The 25,184-nt window shown below is 40.4% G+C and overlaps 2 protein-coding genes across 2 annotated transcripts in view; one reads left to right on the top strand and one right to left on the bottom strand.

Annotated features, from left to right (window-relative positions):
• The window catches only part of CCNYL1 (cyclin Y like 1), a 236,616-nt gene that overhangs the window by 119,075 nt on the left and 92,357 nt on the right, over positions 1-25,184 (bottom strand). The gene's annotated exons all lie outside the window — the stretch shown is intronic.
• Positions 1-25,184, top strand: part of PLEKHM3 (pleckstrin homology domain containing M3) — a 77,046-nt gene that overhangs the window by 12,830 nt on the left and 39,032 nt on the right. The window contains exons 3-4 of the mRNA XM_065751105.1: positions 10,430-10,575; positions 17,379-17,572. Coding sequence (XP_065607177.1) covers positions 10,430-10,575; positions 17,379-17,572 — 340 coding nt within the window. The remainder of the gene's footprint in view (positions 1-10,429; positions 10,576-17,378; positions 17,573-25,184) is intronic.

Below are 25,184 nucleotides of genomic sequence, written 5' to 3'. Positions count from 1 at the left end.
AATTGATTGACAATGAACCTCTGATAAAGAAGGTTGTTGGGAGGACCTGATGGGGAGAGGTTGTATTTTTGTGGTTTTTTCCCCTACTCTTCGCAGTCTTTGTGGGGTTCCCTTCCTCCGGTGTTTTTTTTTTTTTTTTAGGTTGTTTGTTTGCTTGAATTGCCCTCTATCTCCCTTTTTCTTTCTTATTTAGTAAAGGCTTTTCAAGGGACTGCTCCCAGACAAACAGCTGACATTCACAAGCAGGTAGGGAAGAATGTCTGCACTTCTCTATTGATGAGTTTATCTTTGAGTCTGACTGACACTTTTCAACTCGTGCTATAAGCCAAGGCTGTAGTGTCAGATGTAGTCGTGGGGCAGAGACAAACTGTTATAAATTAGAGTCAGAAGGAAAAAAAAAGTCATTTTCTTGTTCAGTAGGTATAAAATCTTTTCCCAACATTTTTAGCTTTCTGCTACTGTGGAAGACAGGGCATTAGTTCTTATTTCAAAAAATGAACTATCAGGCAACTGATAAATGTGGAGAGGCATGTTTTATAACCTATTTTTCCTTGTCTGCCACTGGTTATTTTTCTGACTTCAAATGATAATGCATTTAGAAAGCTGAATTAGCTAGAAACTATTGTCAATAGAATGGCACCTTCCTCCACCCTTCATATTTTCACATAGCTGCAAGTTTGCTCCTGCCATCTTGCTGTTGTGTAGGGTGTACCACTGTTCCTAGGGGAGGTTCTGGGGCTCTGACCTAGAGTGACATTTCAGGTGGGACCTCTTGTCCTCAAATGGGCATGAAGTGAATGCTGGTTGCAAGTGCAAACTTGTAAATGTTAGGTTTTATGACTTGAATATATATTACCTACTTTATAAAAAAAAAAATGAGACATGTTAAGGTGATCTGTTAGTTGGTTTTCTCGTCTTACTTACTGTACCTGGATTCAAGAGGAATTCATTCCAAACTGTTCATATTACAGATTTGAGGTGGCTTCTGTCAAAATGTGCTTGGCAGGTGCAATGCCTTTTAGGCAATGGTAGCCAGCACGGGCACTGCAGAGGCACTCCTTTCTACCTGTTGGGTTGTCTCCTGGGGAAGGGAAGCTAGCTGTCTGCCCTGGAGAACCCTTTCAGGAGGTCAGTCAGAAGTAGAATTCCACAGCAGCCCTTGCCATTTGCTGTTCCCTTGGCTTGTACCTTCACTTTTCTGTAGATGAGAAAGGTAAACAACCTCTATCCCTGACTCCTGTTTTTTGCCTAGCTCCTGTTCTTAAAATGTTTCTTTTTCTTTTCACATTTTATTTTTTTTTCTCTCTCTGTCCCTTCATTAAAACAAATGTTTTTTTTTAAGCAGTCAGTTTGCCAGGAGCACTTGTTGCTTTGGCAACAAGTCCTAATGAATGTGGGAGTTTCTGCTTTCTGCAAAAGGTACTCTACACCCTTTTGTTCCTCTGTGTGGCTTTCCTCACACCTGTTTCAGACTACCTTCTGTCTTTTCTTCTCTGCTTTGTCTTTGACTTGTCACTTGACAGAAAAAAAATAATATTGCCATTATGGCTCTGCTGACTTAGCTGGCTGAACTGATCACTGGGAGCAGAATAGCCAGTGTTAGTAAATGGGCTATTTCTTGAGTCTGCAGCCCTGTCAAATCGAGCAGCAGGTGGAAAGCTTCTGGCTTTCAAGGAGTCAGTCTGCCTCTAGTGCTGTAATCATGTGTCTAGATGGGGAGAGCCCAATGCAATGCATCCAGCTCATGCAGCCACTGCTCTTGCTCACTCCCTTGGTCTAAAACCGGCTCCAAGTCTGGTAAAGTAAACTCGATCAAAAATGAAGTGTGTTCGTAATAGATTGCAAGGCAGCAAGTATAATTAAAATAAAATAGATTAATTGTATGCAATGTTGACTTAGTTCAACTTCCCAAAAAGCCACATAACTGAAAAGCCAAGGATGGTCCTTTGAATTTAGCTTATACTTTATGCTTGTTTTCATTTTGGTTGATCTATTAGGTCCAAGACTTCAGCAACCCTTTGTCTTCCCATTACTTGAGTCTTTGTAATGTCTCCTAAGAATGTGTTTTATATGTAAAAGTTTTATTACTTATCTTTACTTTAGAACAATCTTCAAGTCTCGTATGTCACTTTCAGACTGTGTTTCTATTGATTAAGAAGTAAAACTTCAATTGATAATAATGGTGTGTCTAAAATCTTAGCTAGGCCAAAGCTAGCTGAGCAAAAAAGACCTTGTTGGTGGCTAAAGTAACGTTTGCAAAATGTGTGATGCCTAAACAAAGCCACTGCATTTCTTAGGAGGTGTGGGGAGAAAGTTTCTATGCCAGGACAATTTCAATTTGTTTAGCAGATGAACTATCTGCTATGCACCTGCATGTTTCAAAACATGAGGTTGCTGGTCTGCAGAATCTTTGATCATATAGCAGCCCATTTGGCTGGTATCAGAAGACAATACACAGTGTCTCTTGTTTGCTTGAATTGATTAAATCTCTTATCAGTGGTCAGTTATGCTCACAGAAGCCATTGCATTTTCAGAGGTAAAGCACTCTTCAGTTCTAAGAAGGCTCGACTGTGGGGAGGTTGCAATGAAAGCATTAGCTTTGGGTAATCTCATAGCAGTTAGGTCCTTCACCTTCCTGCCATTTGATTGGTACTTTGGCAGAGTGGGTTTTTCCCCTACATTGGCTTTGGTTTGAGATTGGTCTGCTGCTGCCTGGAAAGGCAGTTCAGATGAGTACCTGCTCCGTTCAGTGCCTGTCCTGTACCCTTATGTGCACTTTGTATTCCTCTGCTGCTGTTTTACTACTTTGCATCAGCCCTGGAGGCAGAACAGCTGGTACACACAGGTCTTGGCTAATAAATGTTTTTCTCCTGGAAAGTTTAATGTATACCTTTACTCCCTGGGCTGGGATAGGTCACACTGTAATTCTAATCTTCCTGTGAACAACTCTTCAGTTTTCTAGCAAGTTGTAGGGTGTTTTTTTTTATCCTATCTAAAATCTGTTTTTATTTTTGTTATCCATGGTGCTGAGAGAATGAGCTCAGTTTAGCTATGGATGAGCACAGGCTCTGTGCTTCTCCTTGACAATGTCTTGTTTTCTCCAGGCTTGTGAATCCTTAGAATTAATTCTACTGGCCCCAAGGAACTCTTGACAATTTTTTTGCTCCGTTTGTCCATTGAAATCAGTCCAGGCATGTGTCTTGGTGAATTAATTAAGATAAAGTTTTAGCAGAAGAATATCAAGACAGGAAGTCTAAATGTCCCAAGTCTCATCTATGTCAAGATAGAAGAAACTACACGTGGAAAAATGGAGATGTTTTCAGCTCTGAAAGCTCCAAAGTCCCCAAATTCTTATCTGGGGAATATGAATCATGTCACAGGAACTAATTGCATTTGCTGGGTTAGCATCTTTCAAATCAAGCGAGTCAGCTCATATGTCAGTGCAGGGTATTATTGGCAAAACTGCTATGTTTTTATGAGAACAGAAGAAACTTAAGAGAAGTTAGAGGATAAACCATATGCTAGCTGCTGTTTCAGATTCTTCATTCGGCCTTCTGCAATGTTGATTGGCTTATACATACCTGTGCTATGTAAATCTGAGAAGTGGTGTGCAACCAAGAAGAAAGTCAGCTAACACTGGTGAAGAATGTATAACCACACTTAATGCTTCATAATCTCAGGAAAGCACTGCATAGTAGAGAGAATAACTCTGTAAGGGCATGGGGAAAGAACAGCTAATTAGTTGAGGTGTGTACTATTCTTCATAAGTGCTGTGGTCCTGCGAATAAGAAGAAAGGAGTTTTTTCTAAGCACTGGGGAGGATGCAGACTGGCCATCTGCTAAAGGATTCATGAACCATAACTGCATGTGAAATACGTCTTCATTGCTGTTTTTAATTCCCCTGGAGCAAGTTCCTTGGGAAATGATGGTATCTTGGCCCTTCTCAGCATTTGTCTCTGAGGGTAAACCATATTCTAGTAAAACTGAAGTGCTGAAATCCAAGCAAATGAAAAGCCAGTTTCGAAAATTAAAGTTTCATTGCAGCCGCTTGATGCACAGCTGGTATTTTTTTCTCCTAAGTTATTGATATAGTCTGTATATGCTGTCACCTGGCTTTTTTCCACTCTTGGTTGTTTCTTGCATTGTTGATCATCTTGGAGAGGGTGATAGATCTGTGTGTTCAGTATGACTGACCTAAAGGATGTTGTTTACTACACCTAGCTCTGACAGTCTAAATATTGAATGACTGCATTAAACCAAGTTTCACTGACTGGAAGAAAGCCTGGGTGCCTAGAGGATGACTCATCTCATCTGCCTTGGGGAGCTGCTGTGTGTATGTGAGCTGTCAGCACATGTCAGCTCACATGCACATGTAAGGGACACAGTGTGCTTCCCAATCCATCTGCCCAGCTCAGGCTGGGGCCTGCAGCCAGCAAGCCTGCCTGGGGTGGGTGACCAAGTTATCTGTCACACCATGAAATAAAGTGTTTGATCAGCTCATCCACACATTAGCTAATTGTGGTGACAGTGTTGAATAGTGTTAAAATAGCGTTTTGTAGTTGAGAATTTGCTTTATCAAATAGTGTTGTGTTCTTTTTATCTACTGTAGTTTCCATGAAAGTAAATAGGAAGCATTACTTTTGGAGTGACCTATTTAGTAGGTGAGATGAGCAGATCAGACTTTGGTTGGAGTTTTAGGAGTTTAGATTATTTCTTTAGAATTACTTTGATTAAAAAAAAAAAAAAAAAGTAATGCTGTGATGAAGAGAGTGTAGGTACAGATTCAAACCTGGGTAAGTGTGGGCTAACTGAGCTTGATTATTAGTCTGTCTTCCTCTCAAGTGTGAGTTTTCATAGTAGAGTGAATTGGGGGTAGAGGCACAGAAACACAAGATCAGCAGCTGAAGTATAATTCTCTCTTTTCCTGTTTGTGCTGAGAAACTAGAACAGTGTTTTACGTCTGATCTAACACTTGAGAATTTGTTGCTGTGCACCTTCTGCTTAGTCTGTTTTATGGCCTTATCAAGCTAAAAGCTTTTTGAAGTTTGTGGGTCATTTTTCTTCTTCATATTATATGTTGTTTCTAAATAAATGAGCTTCTAAGCTAATCTATTACAGATTTAATTATGGTATGCAATCATGAAGGAGTTGCTTTCTCCTGATACTGAATAAATAACTTTATTGAATAAGGAAAACAGTTAACAGGCTTATTTTGAGTTTGGTCATCTGTCTTTTTTCTTGCTGTACCTTGCTCCAGTATGTTCTTGATAAATGGCTAAAGAACAAGATATCTGAATAAGGAGTGGTTGTATCAGTCATGACCGTAAGAGCTTTATGACACCCAAAAAGTGACTGAGTGGGGTTTTCTACCCTTTGCAGAACGGGATGTGTATTATAGCCTTGAATTCGTCCTCCATGTTACACCTCAATTCACCACCACCTTATGTAAAGGACAGAGATTTGCTATGACTTCTTAACCTTTTCTTTTTGTAATTCTTTTCTCCTAAAGTCTTAGCATTTGGAGATGAGCTTCTTCATTGTGATACCCCTGCTCTGCTCTCAGAGGTATTGTGTTTCATCTGTGTCCAGCAGCACTTTCTTGCTGCTATTCTTTTTCTAACCTCTCTTTTCTCTGCTTGATTCTAGTGTAGTTTTGTTATATTTTCTGTGATGAAAGGTTTAGGATCATTCCTTACCTCAATTTGCTAACAGTGTACAACAGCCACACTTCTTCCATTTGTAGCTTGCTCTGTAACACCCTTTAGGTAGGGATGACTTTGGGGGTAATAGTAAATGTTGGAATATTCTTATTCTTGACTCAGGATTTACCAGACCTTTGTACAGAAGTTTCATGGATACTATTGTGTGAGCATTTAATAGCTGTGAGGGAATTGGTGAAGAGATAGTGCTGCTGTTTACCCCAACCTGTTTTCTATTTTTTAGGCAAGTATTTTTTTTTTCTGCAAATGTAAAAGGACCCATCTCCTCATGTAAACTTATTTGCTGAGTTGTGTTACCAATCTATGATATGGCTGGCTGTATCTGACTATCTTGTGGGGAAAGATACTGAAGAATTTAAGCCCAGGAATCTGTACTAGCTTTGTTTTGGTGAACATGATGACAAGTTTATGTACCTGAATGGATAGGTGAAGAATTTCCAAGGGCATTAAACCGTGCACTGTTTGCTTCTCCTCCTTTTTTTTTCTTCTTCCTCTTGCTCTTTTTTTCCCCATCTTAAAGAAAAAAAAAACCTAAAAAAACAAAGTAGCATAAGTGATCTTTGCCATGGAAATATGTTTGTCACACTCTGTATCACTTTGAACTGCATAACATCAAAGAAAATCAGTGCTTTGATAACTTGATTTGAAAGGATTGTAGAAATAGCCATCATTATGAATCACAACAGATAAGAATGGTAAGGATGGTGATTTTCCAGCAGCAAAGCTTGTAAGCTAAGGGGAAATGTAAGGTAGGTGCCAGTACTGCATTCTCATAAAAAATACCCAAACCTTACAATTGTTGTGTAGCTTTGCAGGATATGGTTGACTTGAGGATATGAGGAAGATTGGGAAATACTGTGTAAAAATGTGTTTCTGAGAAACAAGGAGATGAGCATGGATGCAGAGAAGTACTGGAATAAGGGAGAATTGGCTGCTTGGGAAGGCACTTCTCTCTTCTCTTTATTAAGCTACCCCTCCTGAAGGGAAAGAGCTTCAGGGTTTGCTTATCAAGACCCTTTTCACTGCAGAGCCCTTCAGTTCTTCTGGGCTGGATGCATTCCAGGAGGAGAATGTACTTCTGTGCTTTGTTATTCAGCTCCTGAGAAAGGTCTCCTTGTAGACTGGAACAAGTTTCTGGCTCTAGGAGGTGGCAAGGAAGGATGTCTAAATAGTGCCTTCTCATTTATAAATATTGTAACTTGGGATGGTGACAATTCAAATCTAAGAAACTGAGGTTTAGCATATTGTTGCCTTCAGTCTGATGGGGGCTAGACTGCTAAGACAAACCAGCAGCTTGTGGAGTGGCACGGAGTGAAATTAATATGTGCTGTCCCATTCTCATTCCCTAGGAAAAGTGTTAGATAGCGGGGAACATTTATAGAGGTTTTAATGGTATTGAGCAGGAGGCACCAGTCTCATTCAGTCATAGCTATACTGCTTGTACTGCATCAGCTGGTCCAAACACATTGAGCTAGAAAAACCCAGTGTATTATTTAGCAGCTTATTTCACCTAATATGAGGGGATTGCTGTTTGTAATGAATGCTACATCTGGAGTCAGTTGAGGTTTCAAGATCCATGCTTCGTTGCCTTTATTGATGATACTTTAACATCAAAACGAAACTTGCAAGGAGAAAGATTTAGACCTTCCACCACTTCTTTTTACTATGCTGGTACTTAAAAAAAATGAACAAGTAATAAAAAAGCTCTATTGATATACTATGACACAAACATACTCTCTGAGGACTTGCTTCTATTTAGCTTGGGAAGGGGGAAGAAATGCTATCTTTCATGTAGTCTTTGTCTTACTCCACGAGCAGAAGATGGGTCATATTTTTCTGTTTCTTTTACAGAGGAGCAGGATTTACCTCTGCTATGCTCTTAAAAACATGGGGCTCCGTAGCAAGTGTGAGTGCCTTTTGTGAGCATCTTCAAGAGTTAATAGATGAATATCTCATCAGATGAACAGGACTGGTTATCTTTTCCACTGTTCAAAACCTTCACCTTTGTGTGCTAAGGCAATTTAAAAACAAAAATGAAAGTTCTATATGTACTCCAGAGTACTGATACTAAGCTTACCACCAGGTTTGCCCGCTGACTTTATCCATGCAGCATTGTAGACTGTATGGGAACTGCATTTCCTAAAAAAAGAAAAGAACAGGCAAGTGTATGCTTTGTGCTGAAGGGAGTACAAATTGTAGGATGGGAAACAATAGTTGGAAGGGACATTAAAAGATCATCGGTTCAAGCTGCTGGGGCCACTTCAGGCTACCCAAAAGATAAAACATATTAATGAGGGCATTACACGCCTCTTGCACACTGGCAAGCACGGGTATCAACCAACTTTTGAGGGGGCTGTCGGCTTCTAAGGTATGATCTCAAGCTTCAGTCATACATCATCTTGTTTTATAATATGCTGCTGGATTTCTTGTCCTCTTTTTTTACCCATGTAAAGGCACGTCTTCATTCTCTCTGTCCTAAAACTATTGCTCTGCAAAAAATGGTGCTACTCTGCACCACACAAAAATTATTTCAGCAATGACAGTAATATGCATTCATAATATTTAGCTTTTCTGTTTGATGATATCAGACTAAGATGAGGTCACCTAAGATGAGATCACATTTTTCTATTAGGTATCTTGAGTAATACCACTTGATATGTGCTTACATTCTGATTTTATGACTGGTAAAGGGCATTAGCATAAGTATTTCATCAACTGAACTCTGTATGTATTTGCTGTTTTTAAGGAAATGTGTACCCTCACTTCGGGAGGGGGGGCGGGGGGGAGAAAAGAAAAAACTGAGAGAGAAAAATCGGCAGATCAGGTCTTTCACTGATTGCCTCAATAGTATGTATTACGGAGAATCAGTGGCCCAGTGGCCCAGAACTAGGGGTGTGGAGGAGATGAACTAAATGTGCTGGTCAGGTTATTCTAGTAATTTTGATAAGAGTAGAGGGGATATAATAGTGTGAACTAATGAGGAGAAGGAATTCAGTTTATGGCTGGAGTTAGCTGAGCAATAAGCTCTCCCCAAGTAAAAATTTCTACTGGGGGGAAGAAAACTATTATCTCTCTGAGACAAGTTACATAATTATACAAAACAAGATCAGTTATACTGACAAAAGCAGCTGTTTGATTCACTTCTGCCTGTAAAACTGTGTTTAACCAATATTTTCTTCTGTAAAAGTGATGTGTGAGGGCTTTGCTAATCAATGTTAGTATCTGGCTGACAGCTTCCAGCTGAAACTGTCTGAGCCTTCTATGTATGTCAGTGGGGCTGTGGTGCTGATTTGTCTACAGCTGCAATGGCATATGGGGACACGAGCATTTGAAATAAAAGCAGCAATACTGTTGTGTGCTGTGTTACAGAGGTGTTAATAACAGCCACAGATATCTCATTGTATCTTACCCAAGCATTTTTAGCCTTGCTTCCTGAACACATTGTTTCACGTGACTATGTTGTCTGTCTTCCAGCCCTCTATATTAATATTATTTGAACCTCTTGGCCCATTTTAGCTGCAGTTGTGAGAAAGGCTGGAGTGTCAAATATGGTGAGTTTGTGTGTTTTTTGAAAACAGGTGATCATGTGAAGAGAAGGGTCTTAATTAGTTGCAGCAAGAAACTTCGGGAAGGCCCTACAACTGGATCTGAACGGGCTAGATTGATGGGCTGAGGCCAATTGTATGAACTTAAATAAGACCAAGTGCTGGGTCCTGGGCAAATTGGCTGGCAAGCTGGATGGAGGAAAAGGACCTGGTGGTATTAGCTGACATTTAGCTGAACGTTAGCCAGTGATGTGCTCAGATGGCCAAGAAAGCCAAATGGCATCCTGGCTTGTATCAGAAATAGTGTAGTCAGCTGCAGCAGAGAGATGATCATCCCCCTGTACTTAGCACTGGTGTGCCCACACTTTGAGTGCTGTGTTCATTTTTGAACCCCTCACTATGAGAAAGGCATTGAGGCCCTGGAGCGTGTTCAGAGACAGGCAGTGAAGCTGTGAAGGATCTGGAGAATAAATCTTATGGAGAGTGGCTGAGGGAACTGGGATTGTTCAGTCTGGAGAATGAGGCTCAGGGGGCAGACCTTATTTCTCTCCACAACTGAAAGGAGTTTGTAGTAAGGTGAGGGTTGGCCTCTTTTCCCAGGTAACAGTGATAGGATGAAAAGTAATGTCTTTGAGTTGCACCACGGGAGGCTCAAGTTGAGTATTAGGAAAAACTTCTCAGAATGAGGGGTGAGTTTTTGGACCAGAAAGGTGGTGGGTAGAGTTCACTGTCTCTGGAGGTGTCCAAAAACTGTAGATGTGGCGCTGAGGAATATGATTTATTGGGCAGGGCAGTGATTCTATGGTGTTGTTTTTTTTGTTTTTTTTTTTAATGGCAATGATTTTTAAGTGACTAGTATCTCAAAGTTCCTTTGTTTCTTGGGAAGAGCTAAGTACTCTTTGACTGCTGTCTGAACTCTGTTCTACATGCTCAAGCTAGTGAAAGTTGTTTTCAGCACTAGACCAGGGATGTACTTATTTCTCTATTTCTGAGGAAAAAGTGATTGTGGAGGCTTTTGGTTTGTTTGTTTGCTGTTATGTGGAGGTTGGTTGGTTTTGTTTATTTTTTGTTTATTCCTTCATTTGAGGTCATTTACTTTCCTGACTTTATCTTGACTGTACACCTCTGGCATGCTGTACAAACACAGTCTTCTCTCTCCTCCAGGCTGTCAACGCTCCATAGGCTTGTCCAATGGGAAAGCCAAGGTGTGTAGCTACAGTGGATGGTATTACTGCTGTACCTGCCATGTGGATGACAGTTTCCTCATCCCTGCACGACTAGTTCATAACTGGGATACTTCCAAGTACAAGGTAATCTCCCTGTAAGTTGATTTACTAGTGAGCGAACTGAATTGCTGTTTCTATCTAAACACAGACATTTTACCACATGTTGAGGGCTAAAGGCATTGTCTGCTGATAGTATCTGCTTTGTCTTGCTTGCCAGAATGACCCTGGCCTGACAAGTCCATGTACTCTCAAGAAGACAGTTATTTTCAGCACAATTTCCGTAGCCAGGTCTATTGTGTTTCTTCAAAGGAGCAGCTGTACTTCTCTTCTTGGGGGCATCTTTTCCATCATTGCTTAATCTAGTTGTTTGAGAGACAGAATGGCTGAGACTACAGGTTGGTAATGCTTAGTGATGGATACTAAGATGGTGGAAATGCCCACTGCAAACAGGCATAACCTGAAGATGGTGCTTGCAGCCAGGGTGTCCCATCTCTTGGCACAAACATTTCCAGAATGCCAGGACATTGCTATATCACTTGTTTGGACTGGACACTTGAAAATAACATGAAGAGAAAATTCTATAGTTGTTTACTTGCCACACAAGCAGCTTTTCTAAAACTTCAGTAATCTGCTATTGCTACTGCTTCAATGGCTGGTTACTGTATAGTGGAAACTGATTATATGCCTCCAAGTGTCATGCCAACAAACATGTTAGCAGTGTTGTTTTGCAGTAACAGTGGGCATGTGCTGAAACAATGATGAACTCATAAGGAAACTAGATCATACTAGGGCTTCAAACCTTGCAGCCACTGTTAGGAGAGAGGCTGTTTGATGTTTTGTGTCTGCGAATATTATTATGATGGGCTATTTGAAAAGGAAAAAAATAACTGGTAAATGCTCTATTAGAGGAAAAGCAGCTCTCTTGAGGAAGAAAATTTGACAGAAGTGAAGATTATTAAAAGGTACCCAGAGCCTACCATCAGGAAAATGATGGTCTTGAGGCATGAATTGCAAGATTTCTCTGAGCTACAAAGCTCTGATATGTGGAAACAAAAAACCCCAATCCCTCCCTTTCCTATAAGCTAAGAATAAATATTTAAGAATTCTTTTTCTAGATCCTTTGCTGAGGACTAAACTTGCTAGGCTAGGAAATTACAGATAGCCCTCATATGGAACAGGTAGATGGTAAGGTAAGGAAATCTTATATCAAGGTGTCAGTGATATTGCCAAGAAAATAAACTTTTGGTTTGGTTTCTAAGCTTGGAGGGTGAAAACTATGGTCTGTGCTCTGTTTCCTGTGGTCTAGGTGTAAGCATCTGAGGGAAGAAATTAAAATGGGACTTCCAAGCTTAAGCTTTCATTGAAAATCTAATGTACTGCAACTCTTACAGTGAGGAATTGCTTTTCATTTTATCTACGGCTGTGTGAGATGGCTTGGGACCACAACCAAATTCTGTGCCAGTCTGTACTTAGTCAGTTTCTGTGCCAAAACACTCAAGAGATGAATTTAAGAAAGGAAAACCATTTCTTAGTTTGGAAAACATGACAGCATCTCTAACTATTGGGTGAGGAACTGAGACAGGGAGAGAGGGTCAAAGGGTCATTATGAGCCACAGTAGCAGTGTCGAGTCTGAGCTGGGATCACCAGATGGATCTCCTCAGCTCAATGCCATCCACATATAGGATTATGTTAACACATAGTTGTTGTTACTTTTGGGAAATCTCTTGATTTTTATTTTATTTTATTACCTTTTCTGTTCAATTCTGCATTTGCATGCATTTATTTTTGTCCCTGCTCTATGCCCATGTTGACTAAGCAGTGCTTTTCTGAGTTAGGCCACGTATTGCCTGCACTTTCATATTCTTATCTCTTTCTGCTTTTCAGGGGCAAGATTTGATGTTCCTTTTTTTCTGCATGGTCTGAAATGCAGTTTAGTGTTGGCTGCTGCGTTTAATATTGGTAATTAAATGGCTTGATTCCTTAGCAGTGTATTGATTAAATGTGCTGATTTCCAAAGGCAGAGATTTTGTCCCGCTTCTTTGAGGTGATCTTGGTGGTAATAATTTCTTTTGGGGTCATTTTCAAATAAGATCACTTAATTAGCCAGTATTTCACTTCTAATTGGCCTTTGTGCCCATGTGAAGACATGGCAATTTTCCAAAGTAAATCTTAGCAGCAGAGCTTCTCCTAAATGCACAGCCATAGCCCTTGTGGGTAGTGCAGTGATGTCTGAAAGTAGAGGTGCTGCAGTGGGTGCCTTGTTCCCCAACCCAGAGAGGAAGCGAGTGGATTAAGCACGAGCTGCATTTGATGGTCAGAGCTGAAACAGGGCCTTAGTCTTTAAAAACTTACTATTGCACACAGACTAAAATGTGCCTAGCATTTCACTACGTAGAAGGAAAGTGAATGAAGAATTTCAGAAACTACATTCTTTCTCATGCATCTTCCCAGTGCCTTTTTTTTTCTTTCCCTCTGAGAGGTTTCTGGTGTCTGTCATACCTGTCTGAGGCAAAACGAGCAGCAGCATATACTCTAGGACATAGACTTTTATGGTGATATAGTGTAATTGGACATGTTTCTCTTCTGTGTTTTGTGAAGTCCTGCTCAGCTGAGTACTATCTTGCATCAGTTAAGTTTTGTAAATGGCTCTTGTCTTGCTTTTGACAAGACAGGACATGGAAAAAAAAAAACAGAAGCAGTAGAAATCTGTTGAGTTGTCTTCTCTTATTGCATTGGAAAACAACAATGCACCTAACACCTGAAAGCACATGGATGAGAAGAGTTCCGCTGGCTGCAGTAAAAGCTTTCAAAGGACTTGGCAGTTAGGCATGTGTCTTCTGTCTAAACAAGCAGAAGTTCAGTCCTCAGGTACACTTTTTTTTCCCTATCTCCCTGCAGTTTCCTTTTTTGTGTTTTTCATGCCATGTGAGGGGAAAAGGTGGTAATTTTGTGAACGTGCCTTCTTCCTTCCAGCTGTTTTCCCAGCTTAGATGCTAGTAGGTTCTGCAGTTTGGTTCAGGCTGGCTCCAGCTGGTGCAGACAAACATAGCAGGAAGTGAACTGTCTGTGCCAGAAGGACTCGTGGAAGGCTGGCTTCTGCTAAATTGAGTTCTGAATGATACATCTGCAGCCTCTAGAAAAGAAAAGTCTGGAAATATTAGTATTCACCCTTCTGTGATGCTTGAAATTAAAACTCTTCAGTTTGCCCCTTATCTTATACTGGCTTATCAATGTGTTTTCTGTCCAGTATAACTGGAGTATTGTGAACATGCGTATACACATATTAGTATATTGGCTGATAGCATTGTGAATGACTGCTTGACCATTCCCATTATATGGATGCATTTCAGTGTCCTGTAACTTCGCTATGCTTGGTAATGTTTTACATATGTGCCTGTGTCAGACATGCAGAGTGAAATCAGCACCCTTCTGTAAGCTGATGATGCTGGGTAAAGCTGCTTTTTTTCTATAATCAGCGCTCTGCAGGTACATTGTGTTGGCAAGGAGAAAGGTTCACTTTTCTCCCCTGAAAGGCTGCTCTCAGGCTGTGCAGTGTCAGAGCTGAATGGTAGTAACATTTGGTCCTCTGGAATTGTGCTTTGTGCAATAAAAAGGGCACAGGGCTGCGTGCTGAGTGATGGAGAGGAGCTGCTTTTTGTTCAGCTCTGTGCAAATATGAAGGAGAGCTTCTATGAGGAGGGGAAAAAGATTAAAAGGTAATTTTAAACTTTGTTATCATAGTCCATATGTATTGCAGTCACACAAGTGATTGCAGTTCTGGCGTTTCTTTTGTTTCTGTACTCTTAAAGTTGCAGCCTCAGGAGTGCTCCCCTGTGCAGGGGTGAAGGTGTGCACAGGCATGGGTGTAGTGCTTGGGCAGTCATCTCTCACTGGTTCCTGAGGTAGAAGGACAGGTGGATGAGGAAACCCAAACACTACAGAGGCAATGCTCCTTGTCCTCTGCATGGGAGGTGCTACTTGCTCTACCAGGCATTCATGTGCCTCCTAGTGTATCGCTGAATATGTAGCTTCAGTTTCCCATCAGTAGGTAAGGAATAATATTTATGGTAGATACTGTGGTTGTCAGTAGATAGTTGAGGTTTTACAGCCAAATAGTTTAACGGTTATAAAAACAGCTTGAAAGTAGTTGTTTAACTTTAGTCTCTTCTGTATACCGCAGTGCATCTGAAAACATTAACGATGTTGATGTTTGAAAACTTGATGTAATTATAGACTCTTGGTCTGTAAAATCCAAGTTGCCTGTGCTGCTTCTTACCCAGCATGTCATTTGTGCTTCCATTCAAATGGCACAATTCCTTGTGCATGCATTGTTTTGGAAAAAAAAAAAGAAAGAAATGAGTGTTTACTAGACATAAGTGAGCTGTGTGATGCAGCTTTGGGACCTGGGAAATCTGAGCAGTTACAATTTGCCTTATTTAAAATTATCCACCTTGTTATCTGCGTAGTTATTGGTGGTAATGTTGTCCTTGACATTATTATTATACTTCATACGCATTGTGAAACGGTTATAATTAAAGCTAGTTCTCCTTAGAGTGATGCTTTTTATAGGGATATATGAGGGCTGCTCTGAAAGTAATGCCTCTTCTTTTATTAAGTTGGCCCATAATGTCAGAGGCAGATGGTGGTGCAATGACTGTAGAGACTGACCCTTCCTGCCAATATTCCATTACATTTTTTTGCCATGTGACAGTTGTCAGTGGAGGGTCAGTCTGACAAAATAGTGTCTGACATGGACATGCAGATGAAGCAAAGGTGTATCACTGAATTCCTTCAAGTGGAAAAAATGGCACCCATTGGCATTCATCGACACTTGCTGAATGTTTATGGAGATGAAGCAGTAGGTGGTGCCTTTCAACAGTGGCAGCAGTGACTTGAAAGTCAAGCTACATTGTGCATGTCACACCATGAAAAGTAAATTGTCTCAGTCAACTAATTCCTGCAAATCAGCAAATTACAACCAAGGAAATGTGTACTGAGCTGACTATTGGTTTCAATACACTGGAAATGATGGTGGAAGTATTTGAATATCCCAAAGTTTGCACCAGGTGGGTCCCACAAATGCTCACGCAGGATCAGAAAGAAGACCTTATGCAAGTTTGTCAGGATCTATTGAACCAATATGAGGCTGAAGGTGGCGGTTTCTTGGATCACATAATTACTGGTGGCAAGAAATGGCGTTACCATTGTGAACCAGTGTCAAAGCATCAGTCCCTAGAGTGGTAATGTGAATTCTGCATTAAAAAAAAAAAAGCTCAGGACACCATTCTCAGAGTGTCCATCACTTTACACAGACTTTTGGGATAAGAAAAGGGTGATCTTTCTTAATTTCTGGAACCTGGACAGACCATCAACTCTGACAGCTACATTGCTGGCTAAGCTGAAATCTTGAACTTCCAGGGTAGATGAGAAGACAACCTTTTTCTTGCAACGTGGTAACGCAAGGCCCCATATCATTTTGAAGATGGTGGAGCACATTGCTGGTATTGACTGTCACACCATGCTCACCATGTAGTCTAGATTTATTGCCTTCTGATTTCCATTTGATGAAAGATGGACTGCTGGACAACTTCTTTGTAGCAGTGATGCCATCATAACAGCTGTGAAGTTGTGGGTCACCTGTGCTTATTTTTTTTTTTTTTTTACAAGTGTGGTATGCAGGCTTATGTTCGTCACTGGCAAAAATGGTGATGGCTGTGATGAAAGCATTTTGTAGCTGAAAATTTTCTTTGTCAGGTAGTGTTGTTGTGGTCTTTGCTTCTATTGAAGTTTCCATGAAAATAAATAGGAGGCATTACATTTCAAGTGACCTATGTGTACTGCTTTTACCAACTTCCTGCCTTACAACTCCAGTAGGAGAATGATATCCTAAATCTCAAGAGGCTATGGTGTGCCCTTTCTCATTTTAACTTTATAGGAGGTAGCATAGTTAGCCCTCCTTCAACTCAACAGTGAAAACACTGATGTAAAGATCCATGAGGATTAAATTGATTGTGGAACGTGTGGTATTTCTATAGCACAGTTTCAAGTGGTTTGCAGCTTATTTCAGATAATCCCACCTTCTCTTTTCCAGCTGTGATAAAATGCAGAAATAAAAAAGTGTTTTTTGTCCATCTCAACACAAAAACAGTAATATCTTTTCTAGTGGGAATGAAACTGATTAATTTACCAGGATCACAGCATCTCTGTAGAGGTAGAGATAGAACAAAGCACTCTCATGAAAATGATGTTAAAAAATGTTTTTGCAAATGAAACATTGCAAACGAGTAATACTGGTAAAATTTAAATGTGTTTATTCAGATGTTAAAAAACTAAACAGATGTGCTTCACAGGTTGTTGTTTTTTTCCCTACATTATTTTAGCCACACTGGCTGAGCATGTAGCAGAGGGGAATAGAACTTTATTCTGGAGTTCAATATCTTGGGACAGCACAGTGTGATTGAATCTGCAGTGTATGTGCTTCCTTTTCCAGTGTTGTGCTTTGGCACTTAAATCAATCATTTGCTTCTTTCCAGAAGGAAAACAAGGATTAAAATATTAAGGGAAGAAACTTGATGATCATAGTTCTAAGAATTAAGAGTACATGTAGTGAGCTGTGTTATCCTGCAATGAAAGCGTGTGGCTGCAAATATTGCTGTACTTTGGATAAGTAAGCAATTATCTCAGGCGTTCAGCTTTGATGAGCTTGATGAAGTTTGAATTGGCTATAAGCAAAGACAGTTGGCTCTCTCTCAGCTCTGTTTTCATCTGTAGTCGCTAACAGGATGATATTTCAGATGCAGAAAATGACTGACAAAACACAGAAGGGGAGATCTGCTTAAAAAGAGTTACGAGGAAAGCCTATATAAACTGGTTGCATGCTTTTCAGGTATCAAAGCAAGCCAAAGAGTTTCTGGAATATGTGTATGAGGAGCCACTGATTGATATCCAGCAGGAAAATCCCATGTTGTACAAGCACGTTGAATCTCTGGCAACTGTCGTCCGCCTGAGACAGCAGCTAAAATCTCTGCGAGCCTATCTGTTCAGCTGCAGAGCAGCAGTGGCTGAAGATCTACGTAGAAGGTAAGAGCTACAGACAACATGTAGTGCAAAAGTGTAGCTTCCTTGACTTGTCTTTTTTTTTTTTCCCTCATAATCTACTTCTGAAGATGATACCCATTTAGAAAGGTTGTTGTGCTTGGATCTGACTCCCCTGCGCAGCAGCTATCTACTGCCAAAGGAAATTATTCCAGTAGGTTTATAATAGTGTCTGAGTATCTGAAGTTGTTCTTGACGACTATTAATCCAGGGGCCACACTTTGTGGTGAGCATCTTTTACTCCTGCTCAGGGGTCTTGACTGTGCATAGATATCTGTCAACAGTTTACAGGCAGGTTCGGCCTGGTTCTGTGGCGATTGGTGCGGGGGAGCCACGAACCCACGCCCCAGGAAAGGGGAAGAGGGAAATGGGAGATGGGCCTAGAAACAAAACAGCGGCAATGATCTGAGGAGGAAAGCTAATTTACTAAATAGACATCAGAAAGCAAAATAACACAGTATAATTCAATATAATTGGAATTAAAGCTAATAAATCAAATAAAATGAGCAAGAAAGAGTGTCTGATAAACCGAAGGCCTTACGCTAACGCTGAAGGCGGATGGCAGCGAGCACCCACTGCTGAGTCCATCCCAAAGGAAAGAGAGCATCCTGTGACTGCAGTTTTTATCTTTCCCTCTGAGCGGAAACATGTAAAAATGCAAAGCATCGCACAGTCCTCTGGGGAATGTAGTTCTTCTTCTCTTCTGAGACAGGTATACCAGGAACTATTGATGATCCATGGAGCTGGAGCATTAACTCTTTAACTCTAAATGCACTACATAATGTTATGATGTGGAATACCAGTACCAAAAATCATAAAACCATGACAATATCTTTAAGTCAGGTATAGTAACTCATGCTCCCTGCCACAGGGTCTGCCTTTCAAGTTATCCAAGTATGGTAGCCACTGTCAGGAGTTTGAACTAGCTCACAGTATAGCAAAGCTTAATCAGTGGTTGAATTACTGCCCTCCTTTGTGATACATATGATTTCACAGAAATGCTGAGGGAGATGCGAATGACTTGGCTCCTGAGTTATGTGATGCCAAAGTAATAATGCTCTTGTTTAGTCTCTTTTCCATGCATTTCTTGTCTCTGCGGAGTGCTTTGTTTGTTGGAAAATACACGGTCACAGCATTGATACATGTACAATGATCAGATCAAAGATCAAATGATCAGATCAATGCTGATCAAAAATCAGCATGGTACATTGTTCCCTTGAGGGAAACAAGCTAAAAATGAATGTCTCCTTAAAACCTTCAAAATGTAGTGGTGACCTTAAAAAATCTAGGTTCCTTTTTCTCTGCGTTTCCTAAAGAGATTAGGAGATAGCTCTTGCCATACTATGTTGTGAGACAAATGGTTCCAGATGCATGTAGCTGAGCCAGTGGTAAATACATTGGTTAGTATTTGTGACTGAGGCAAATCCACCAATAAGAAAGCCACTATTTTGAAATTATCAACTTCCAAAGCACAAGAAAGCAGGTGCCATCATTGACTGTGTTTTGAGCATATATTTTAGGGATGTGGGGATCTGAATTCTCAGAGTAAGAGGAGACAAAACTAGTATCTTTATCCCAGGCAAGTGTGAAGTGAAGCCTGATATTCAGTGGATAACCATGTTGTCTCTTGAGTAACCACATCGAGAAGGATGTAGCAGCAGGTTTCTAGAGAGAGCCCTACTAAGTTCTTGCATCAGACCTGCTGGATTGTCAGTATGTGTTTGTATATGTATTACTGCGTAATCACCATTATTTGATAGGGCAGCTCACAGCATTTTAAAAATTAGGAGTCTTTTTCTGTTATTTCAGACTATACTATTATCATGAAGAGCTGTCTTACTCTTCAGCTACAATTATTTTCCTATGCCATCCTCTTCAACTGCAATAAACCTAAAAGGAGAAGATGATTTCTGAAGGCTGCTGTTAAGAAAAAGTGGCAGAAAAGAAATTGCATCCTCTGATTAATGCTGAAGAAAAGAATGCCCTAATTAAAATGGACAGGAGGAGGCAGAAGTGGGTGAAGGTACTTAACAGAGTGAAAGAAGAGAGATCAAAGGAGGTCTAAACAGAGAAATCTATGACCTAGAGACAAAGGGATGATGGAAAGCCAGGAGAAGATTTGAAGAGCTGCAGCTGTGAGAAGATGATAGGGAAGAGATCTCAGGAAATGAAGAGTTAATAAAGAAACTGAGTCAAAGGTGGGGGGCGTGGGGCTGCAGCAAAGAGTTGCTTCCAAAAAGTAGAGGTGACAAGCATGGAAAAAATGGAGAGAGCGTATGAAAATTGTCACAGAAATCTGTGTGAGATCTTTTCTTGGGGTGGTAGGCATGGGGAGAGAGAAATAAAAAAAAAAAGTCACAGAAGTATCATGATAAACATTTAACACCAACTCTGATTAGGAAAAAAAAGAGCAAAGTAGCAGCAGCATGGGCAAATATGTCACCTTCTGTTTTGTGGCTGTAGCTGAGTGATTGTATTAGCTGGTCATTACTGGAGGCTTGTTCCCTGTATCAGAGTGAAACGCCCAGGAAAGTAGGAGGGGAGGATGAAGCATGTGCTCCATTTTCTTATTTATGGGTTCCTTCACACTGTCTTAGATGAAAACTCTGTGGCACAGAGAACCTCAGCCCAGGAAGGGTGAGAATATTAAGGCACTGATTTTGTACAAAGGAAGCATCTCCAATTTTATTGGATTTGTTAAAAGCACTGTAAAAGTCACTGAAGAAATGTTTTGAAAGCGCAAATTCACCTGAGAGTTCAGCTTTTTCTCATACTGTGAAGTCTCCATTGGGTGAGTTTTGGTACTCAGTTGATTCTTCAGATCTCCTGAAAGTCATTTGCAGAAATGTAGAGAAGTCCTTTTCCTAGAAGCAGGTATCCCTTGCTGAGAACTGGTCCCCATGTCTTTGTTTGGTATGTGTAGTATCACAGCTTGCAGACTCTCACTATCAAAGTAATGGCTTTACAGAACACAACTGACAAGTAAATAAATGACTTTAATTTACCTTTGGTTCATCATGTGGGCAAGAAAAGGAGGATCAATGTGATGAGACAACATTCCTAAAAATAATCCTGTTTCCCAGTTAGAAATAAAAGAAGGGAAGAGAGAATCCAGTTATCTATCTGGCTCTGAAAACATTTTTCTGCTTGGTCTTCACCTTAGTATGTGAATGACTATTAATCACAAGCAAGTGAACACAGCATCTTGGAGACCTGTCAGGCCCATATAAACAGACTGAAACAAACTGTTAATATTGCTGTCTAGGGAGAACTAAAAACAGACTGATTAATTGTATTGGCACCTTGCTGACTTTGAGACACTAATAGAGCCTGCCTTTTTAGGGAAAAGCAGATCACTCTGAGGTTTCTTTTATTAATACTATTTGCATTATCATCATCTTTAAATCTATACCTTGCTCTTGAACTCAGATCACAAAACGAAGATGGCAACTCCTGATGTTCTCTGGGAAGACAAAACTGTTTACAGTGCTTACAAGTCATTTTTTTCTGAAGAATTCCAGATGGCTATAAACTAGGAAACCAGGTTAACTCAGGATCCAGTTCATTTAAATGTAGAAATGTTATTTATAATGTCTTGTGTGCAAAGATAAGTACTTTGGCAACTTTATGAAACTTGGCATCTGGTAGGGTACTCAGGGCTGGACTTTGAAGAAGTAACTAAGAAAGACAGGAAGAGAAAAAGGAAGATAGGAAAAGAAGCAGAAGAAATGCTAAAAGTAGCTAGCAGTCTTACTTTAAAACAGTGGTCTTGATCATTTATAATGATTTGCTCCTCCAGATTCTAAACTTTATATATTTACAAGGGGGGGGAAAAATAAAACCAGACTTAGCTGAGAGGAGAAATATAAGCCCTCCTCCCACTCATCCATCTCAGCAGGCCAATCTCTGGGGAACACTGCTGATGACACAAGCCACTTGGTGAGCACCCTGTTTTACAGGGGATGTTGTTACACCTGGTTTGTTGTGGCTGCCGCGTCAAGATTGCAACAGACATAATTTGCCTTAAATGTCTTTACTTGACAAGTTCTCACTTGTTTTGATTGCCTTGCTTGTGTGAATCCTGTTCAGACTGAAGCGAACAAGATGAAACCAAGAACGAACAGATTTAGTACAAGTGGAGCTATACAAATCCCACCACAGCCTGCTGATTCCAGGGTGATGCGAATAATGGCACAAGCAAACAAGATTGCATCAATAAAGTGGGTAGGTAGGAAAGAGAGCAAGAGTCCCCAAGTCCATTGAATAATTAGATAGTTCTCTGAAGCTGTGCTGAATGGTTCAAGCATTATTCTGTTTTTCTTCCTTTTGCTTCAGAACAAGCTAACTGTGTTCCTGTGCCATAGTCTGTCTTTCTCTGTTCTCATCATTGTTGAAGGCTCTTCTGGTCAAAGATCTGCCAGAGTGGTTTTTTTTAGGGTAGTCTTCCGGTGCTTCCATGTCTGCTGTAGGGTAGTGTAACCTAGGTTTACTTTGGAGCACTCTCTGAGCTACAGACCTGAATTTGCAGTGTTACTCACCCAGATGTTATAGACAGGTGGCAGTGGAATGAGGTAAGATATCCTGCAGAATCTATTGTAGACTGTTAGTGCTTATCCTAATGTCCTCTGTCTGCAATCGAATATTCTGTATATGGTGATGAGAAACTACTTGTAAAGACTTGCCAGAGACCAGGATACACTGCATACTGTTTTTTAAGAAAAACTGAATTAGAGCTTGCTTATGCAGGAGGTTAAAGGTACACCTCCAGTGCTGCAGCCATGTGGTCCTGGCTGAGCCTGCTGGTCTGTCAGCACAAAACAGAATAAGCCCAAATTCAGCTATAGTGAACAATAGCGTCCTGTCGCTTCCTACAGTGTGGTCTCAGGCATATAACTTCTGACACAAGGATAGATTATTTTAAAAATATTTGTGTGGCAATTGGGGAACCTGTCTAAACACATCACGCAATTCCTGATTGATCTTATGCAATCACTGTACAACCAAATAACTCTCATATGTGAAGCTGGGGCTATGTCAGGTGTCTTTCAGACCAAGAACAACAGAAGGTGGTTGAGTCATATCCAGACTATCAAAAAGAGAGTGTTTTTCACCATTTTCTCTGTGTTGGGTAAGCCATTTGGAGAGTGGAAAATCCCAAAGCAAGAGAACAAAGACACAGCTTGTGAAAGCAATTGACTACAAAAAGAAAATTTGAGGAGAGCAACAGAAGGATGTGATTTCATAGTACAGGGCTCTGAGTTGAAAGAAAAAAAAAGGAAGTATGTTGTGCAGGTGATTAGGAGGAGGGAGGGAGAGAAATACATTCAAATATGGTATCTGGATGTCCTGAGAGGATCAAATCCTAAAACCAAGTGACATCTAAAAGGAGGGAAGGATAAGGAAACAAATGCAGAGAAGAGTCCTTATGCCTTTGTTTTATGTAGATAGGGCACACGTGATCATTGTGCTAGCTAAAATCAAGCATGCCTGTATGTGGAGCTCTTGGAAACAGGCTGCTTCTTTGCTTCAGTTCTTGCTTTTTAAAAAAAACAAAAGCAACAACAAAATGTGTTTGCAGACTCCTTTCAAGTTAACACCATAAACAGTACGTTGGGCTAAAACGGTGGAGGGCTTAGTATGAAGTTAACAGCAGACATCGAGCTTTCATGTCAGCTTTGTGGAGCAACAAGGCTGATGCCAGAGCATCTACAGGCAGAAGGCAGTACTGCAATCTGTTTAAGTCAAGGGTAAATTGAAAGCACCCACACCAGTGCTCTACTGTAGTAAGCATCCAGCTGAGGAGCGAGCCAGGACACAAGATACATTTTCCAATCATCACATTAGCATTTTCTGGTCTAAGGGCACATCTGCACCTCCTTGTCAAACAGATCAATAGTATTAGATTTCTTTCAAAATGATAGTTTTCATTCTCTTTTTGAGACTTGTTTACTTTTAAAAATAACATACAAATTTAAAAAGAAGTTCTGATTAATTGTAGACACTGCATTAAATATTACTTGTGCCATTTTTGTTCCAGTGTTTTTTAGAACTTACAGTGGAAAACTTAAGGATTTTTCCTCATTTGAAGATGATTTTCAAGCTATTTTGAATTCAAGATGAAACTTGTGTCTCTAACTAATTCTTTGCATCCTGCTTTTAGTATGGATGTCATTTGATTCCTGAGTCTGATCTATAGTAGTAATTCTTGCCTTTCACAATGTTACTGTAACCTTATTGAAATAACCACAGAGGAGAGAGACTTACTACACTGCATTTTTGCTGGAAGTTTATATCCTGATTCAGGATTGCTGACGAAAGATTAGCTAGTTTAGAATGCTCATGGGGAATTTCATGACAACATGAAATATGACTTTTACCTGGCTATGCTTGGTTATCAGTCTAGCACTTAGTGTGTGTTGAAGTTATTTAGGGAACAGATGTGCTCAGAAGAGTTCTGTTGTGAAATTGAAGTAGTTCAGAAAGGCTTTTTTAACCAAAACCCTATAATTGGGGAAAAAAAAACAACAAGCACAACACCCTAATCTTGTGTGAATACCTCAAGAACTAAATCAGTGATACTTTTTACATTTTATTACTATTTTTTTTTCTTAATTTATTATTAGCTTTTGACTTCTGAATCACTAGGTTTCCCAGGACCTCACTTCCCTGAGTAACCTTTTTTGTTTGACTGGAAAGTTGGGGTTCTTTTCTCCCAGTGTACTTCTAGGTAGGAGCTGGGGTTGCTAAGGATCTGCAATATACAAGAAGCCTGAATAAAACTAAAAGAATCAACAATGCTAGGAAAACATTGTACTTTTCCCCCCTCATCTTTGTTGCTGTTCTGTAACTTAAATTAATAGACCCATATATTTGAGATAACTGACAAATTACTTATATCCCTCTTCTTAAAAAAAGCAGTTCAGAAAAATTTGAGGTGCAGTCAAAGAGATAAGAGCACAAGATTCTCCTACCTGCATGCTGCATACACAGTCACAGCTGTCAGAGGTGCACAATGCAAGGGTTTAAGAGGTTCTGTTGCCTCTTGTCCAGGGGGTAAGAAATGTGTTCAGCCTAGCAGGAATGGCAGAAATAAGCATGTGCTTGCTTGTCTGCTGGTGCAGGACCTTAAAAGTAAACTGTGTGTGGTGTAAGTTGTAGGGCTAGGCTGCGAACAATGATGGCTGAGGAAATGGACTCAGTACAGGGTGCTGTGCCAGCTGTGGGTGTAACAGCTTCCTGCAGAGGGGTGGAGAAAACTTCAGAATGTGGCTGTGTGCTAGACCTGTGCATCTGCATCTCCCATGAATCAGAGCTCAGCCATGCAAATCTTAACCTGGCCAAACAAGATGCTCCTGGCTAGCAAATGAAATCGTGGTGCCAGCTTCCCCTTCCCTCCCTGCTCCCATCTCTGTTTTAAGCAGGCTTTTTGGTACAAAAGAGATTTGATTGTGCCCACCTGCCAGCTGACTTGATTTCTTTTGATTGTGGTGTAAAAAGAAGAGTTCGCCTTGCTTATCACATTTGTACTTTGGTTGTAGTGTCAGGCTTGAGCAGATTAATTGATTGAAGCTTTAGCCAAGCTGTCAGGGTATTTAAC

The sequence above is a fragment of the Cyrtonyx montezumae genome, unplaced genomic scaffold (genome assembly GCF_038088225.1).
Source record: "Cyrtonyx montezumae isolate F1298 unplaced genomic scaffold, pur_monq_1.0 scaffold_7, whole genome shotgun sequence".
Lineage (NCBI taxonomy): Eukaryota > Metazoa > Chordata > Aves > Galliformes > Odontophoridae > Cyrtonyx > Cyrtonyx montezumae.
The sequence above is the reverse complement of the archived record's forward strand: the minus strand, read 5'-3'. Positions and strand labels throughout refer to the sequence as shown.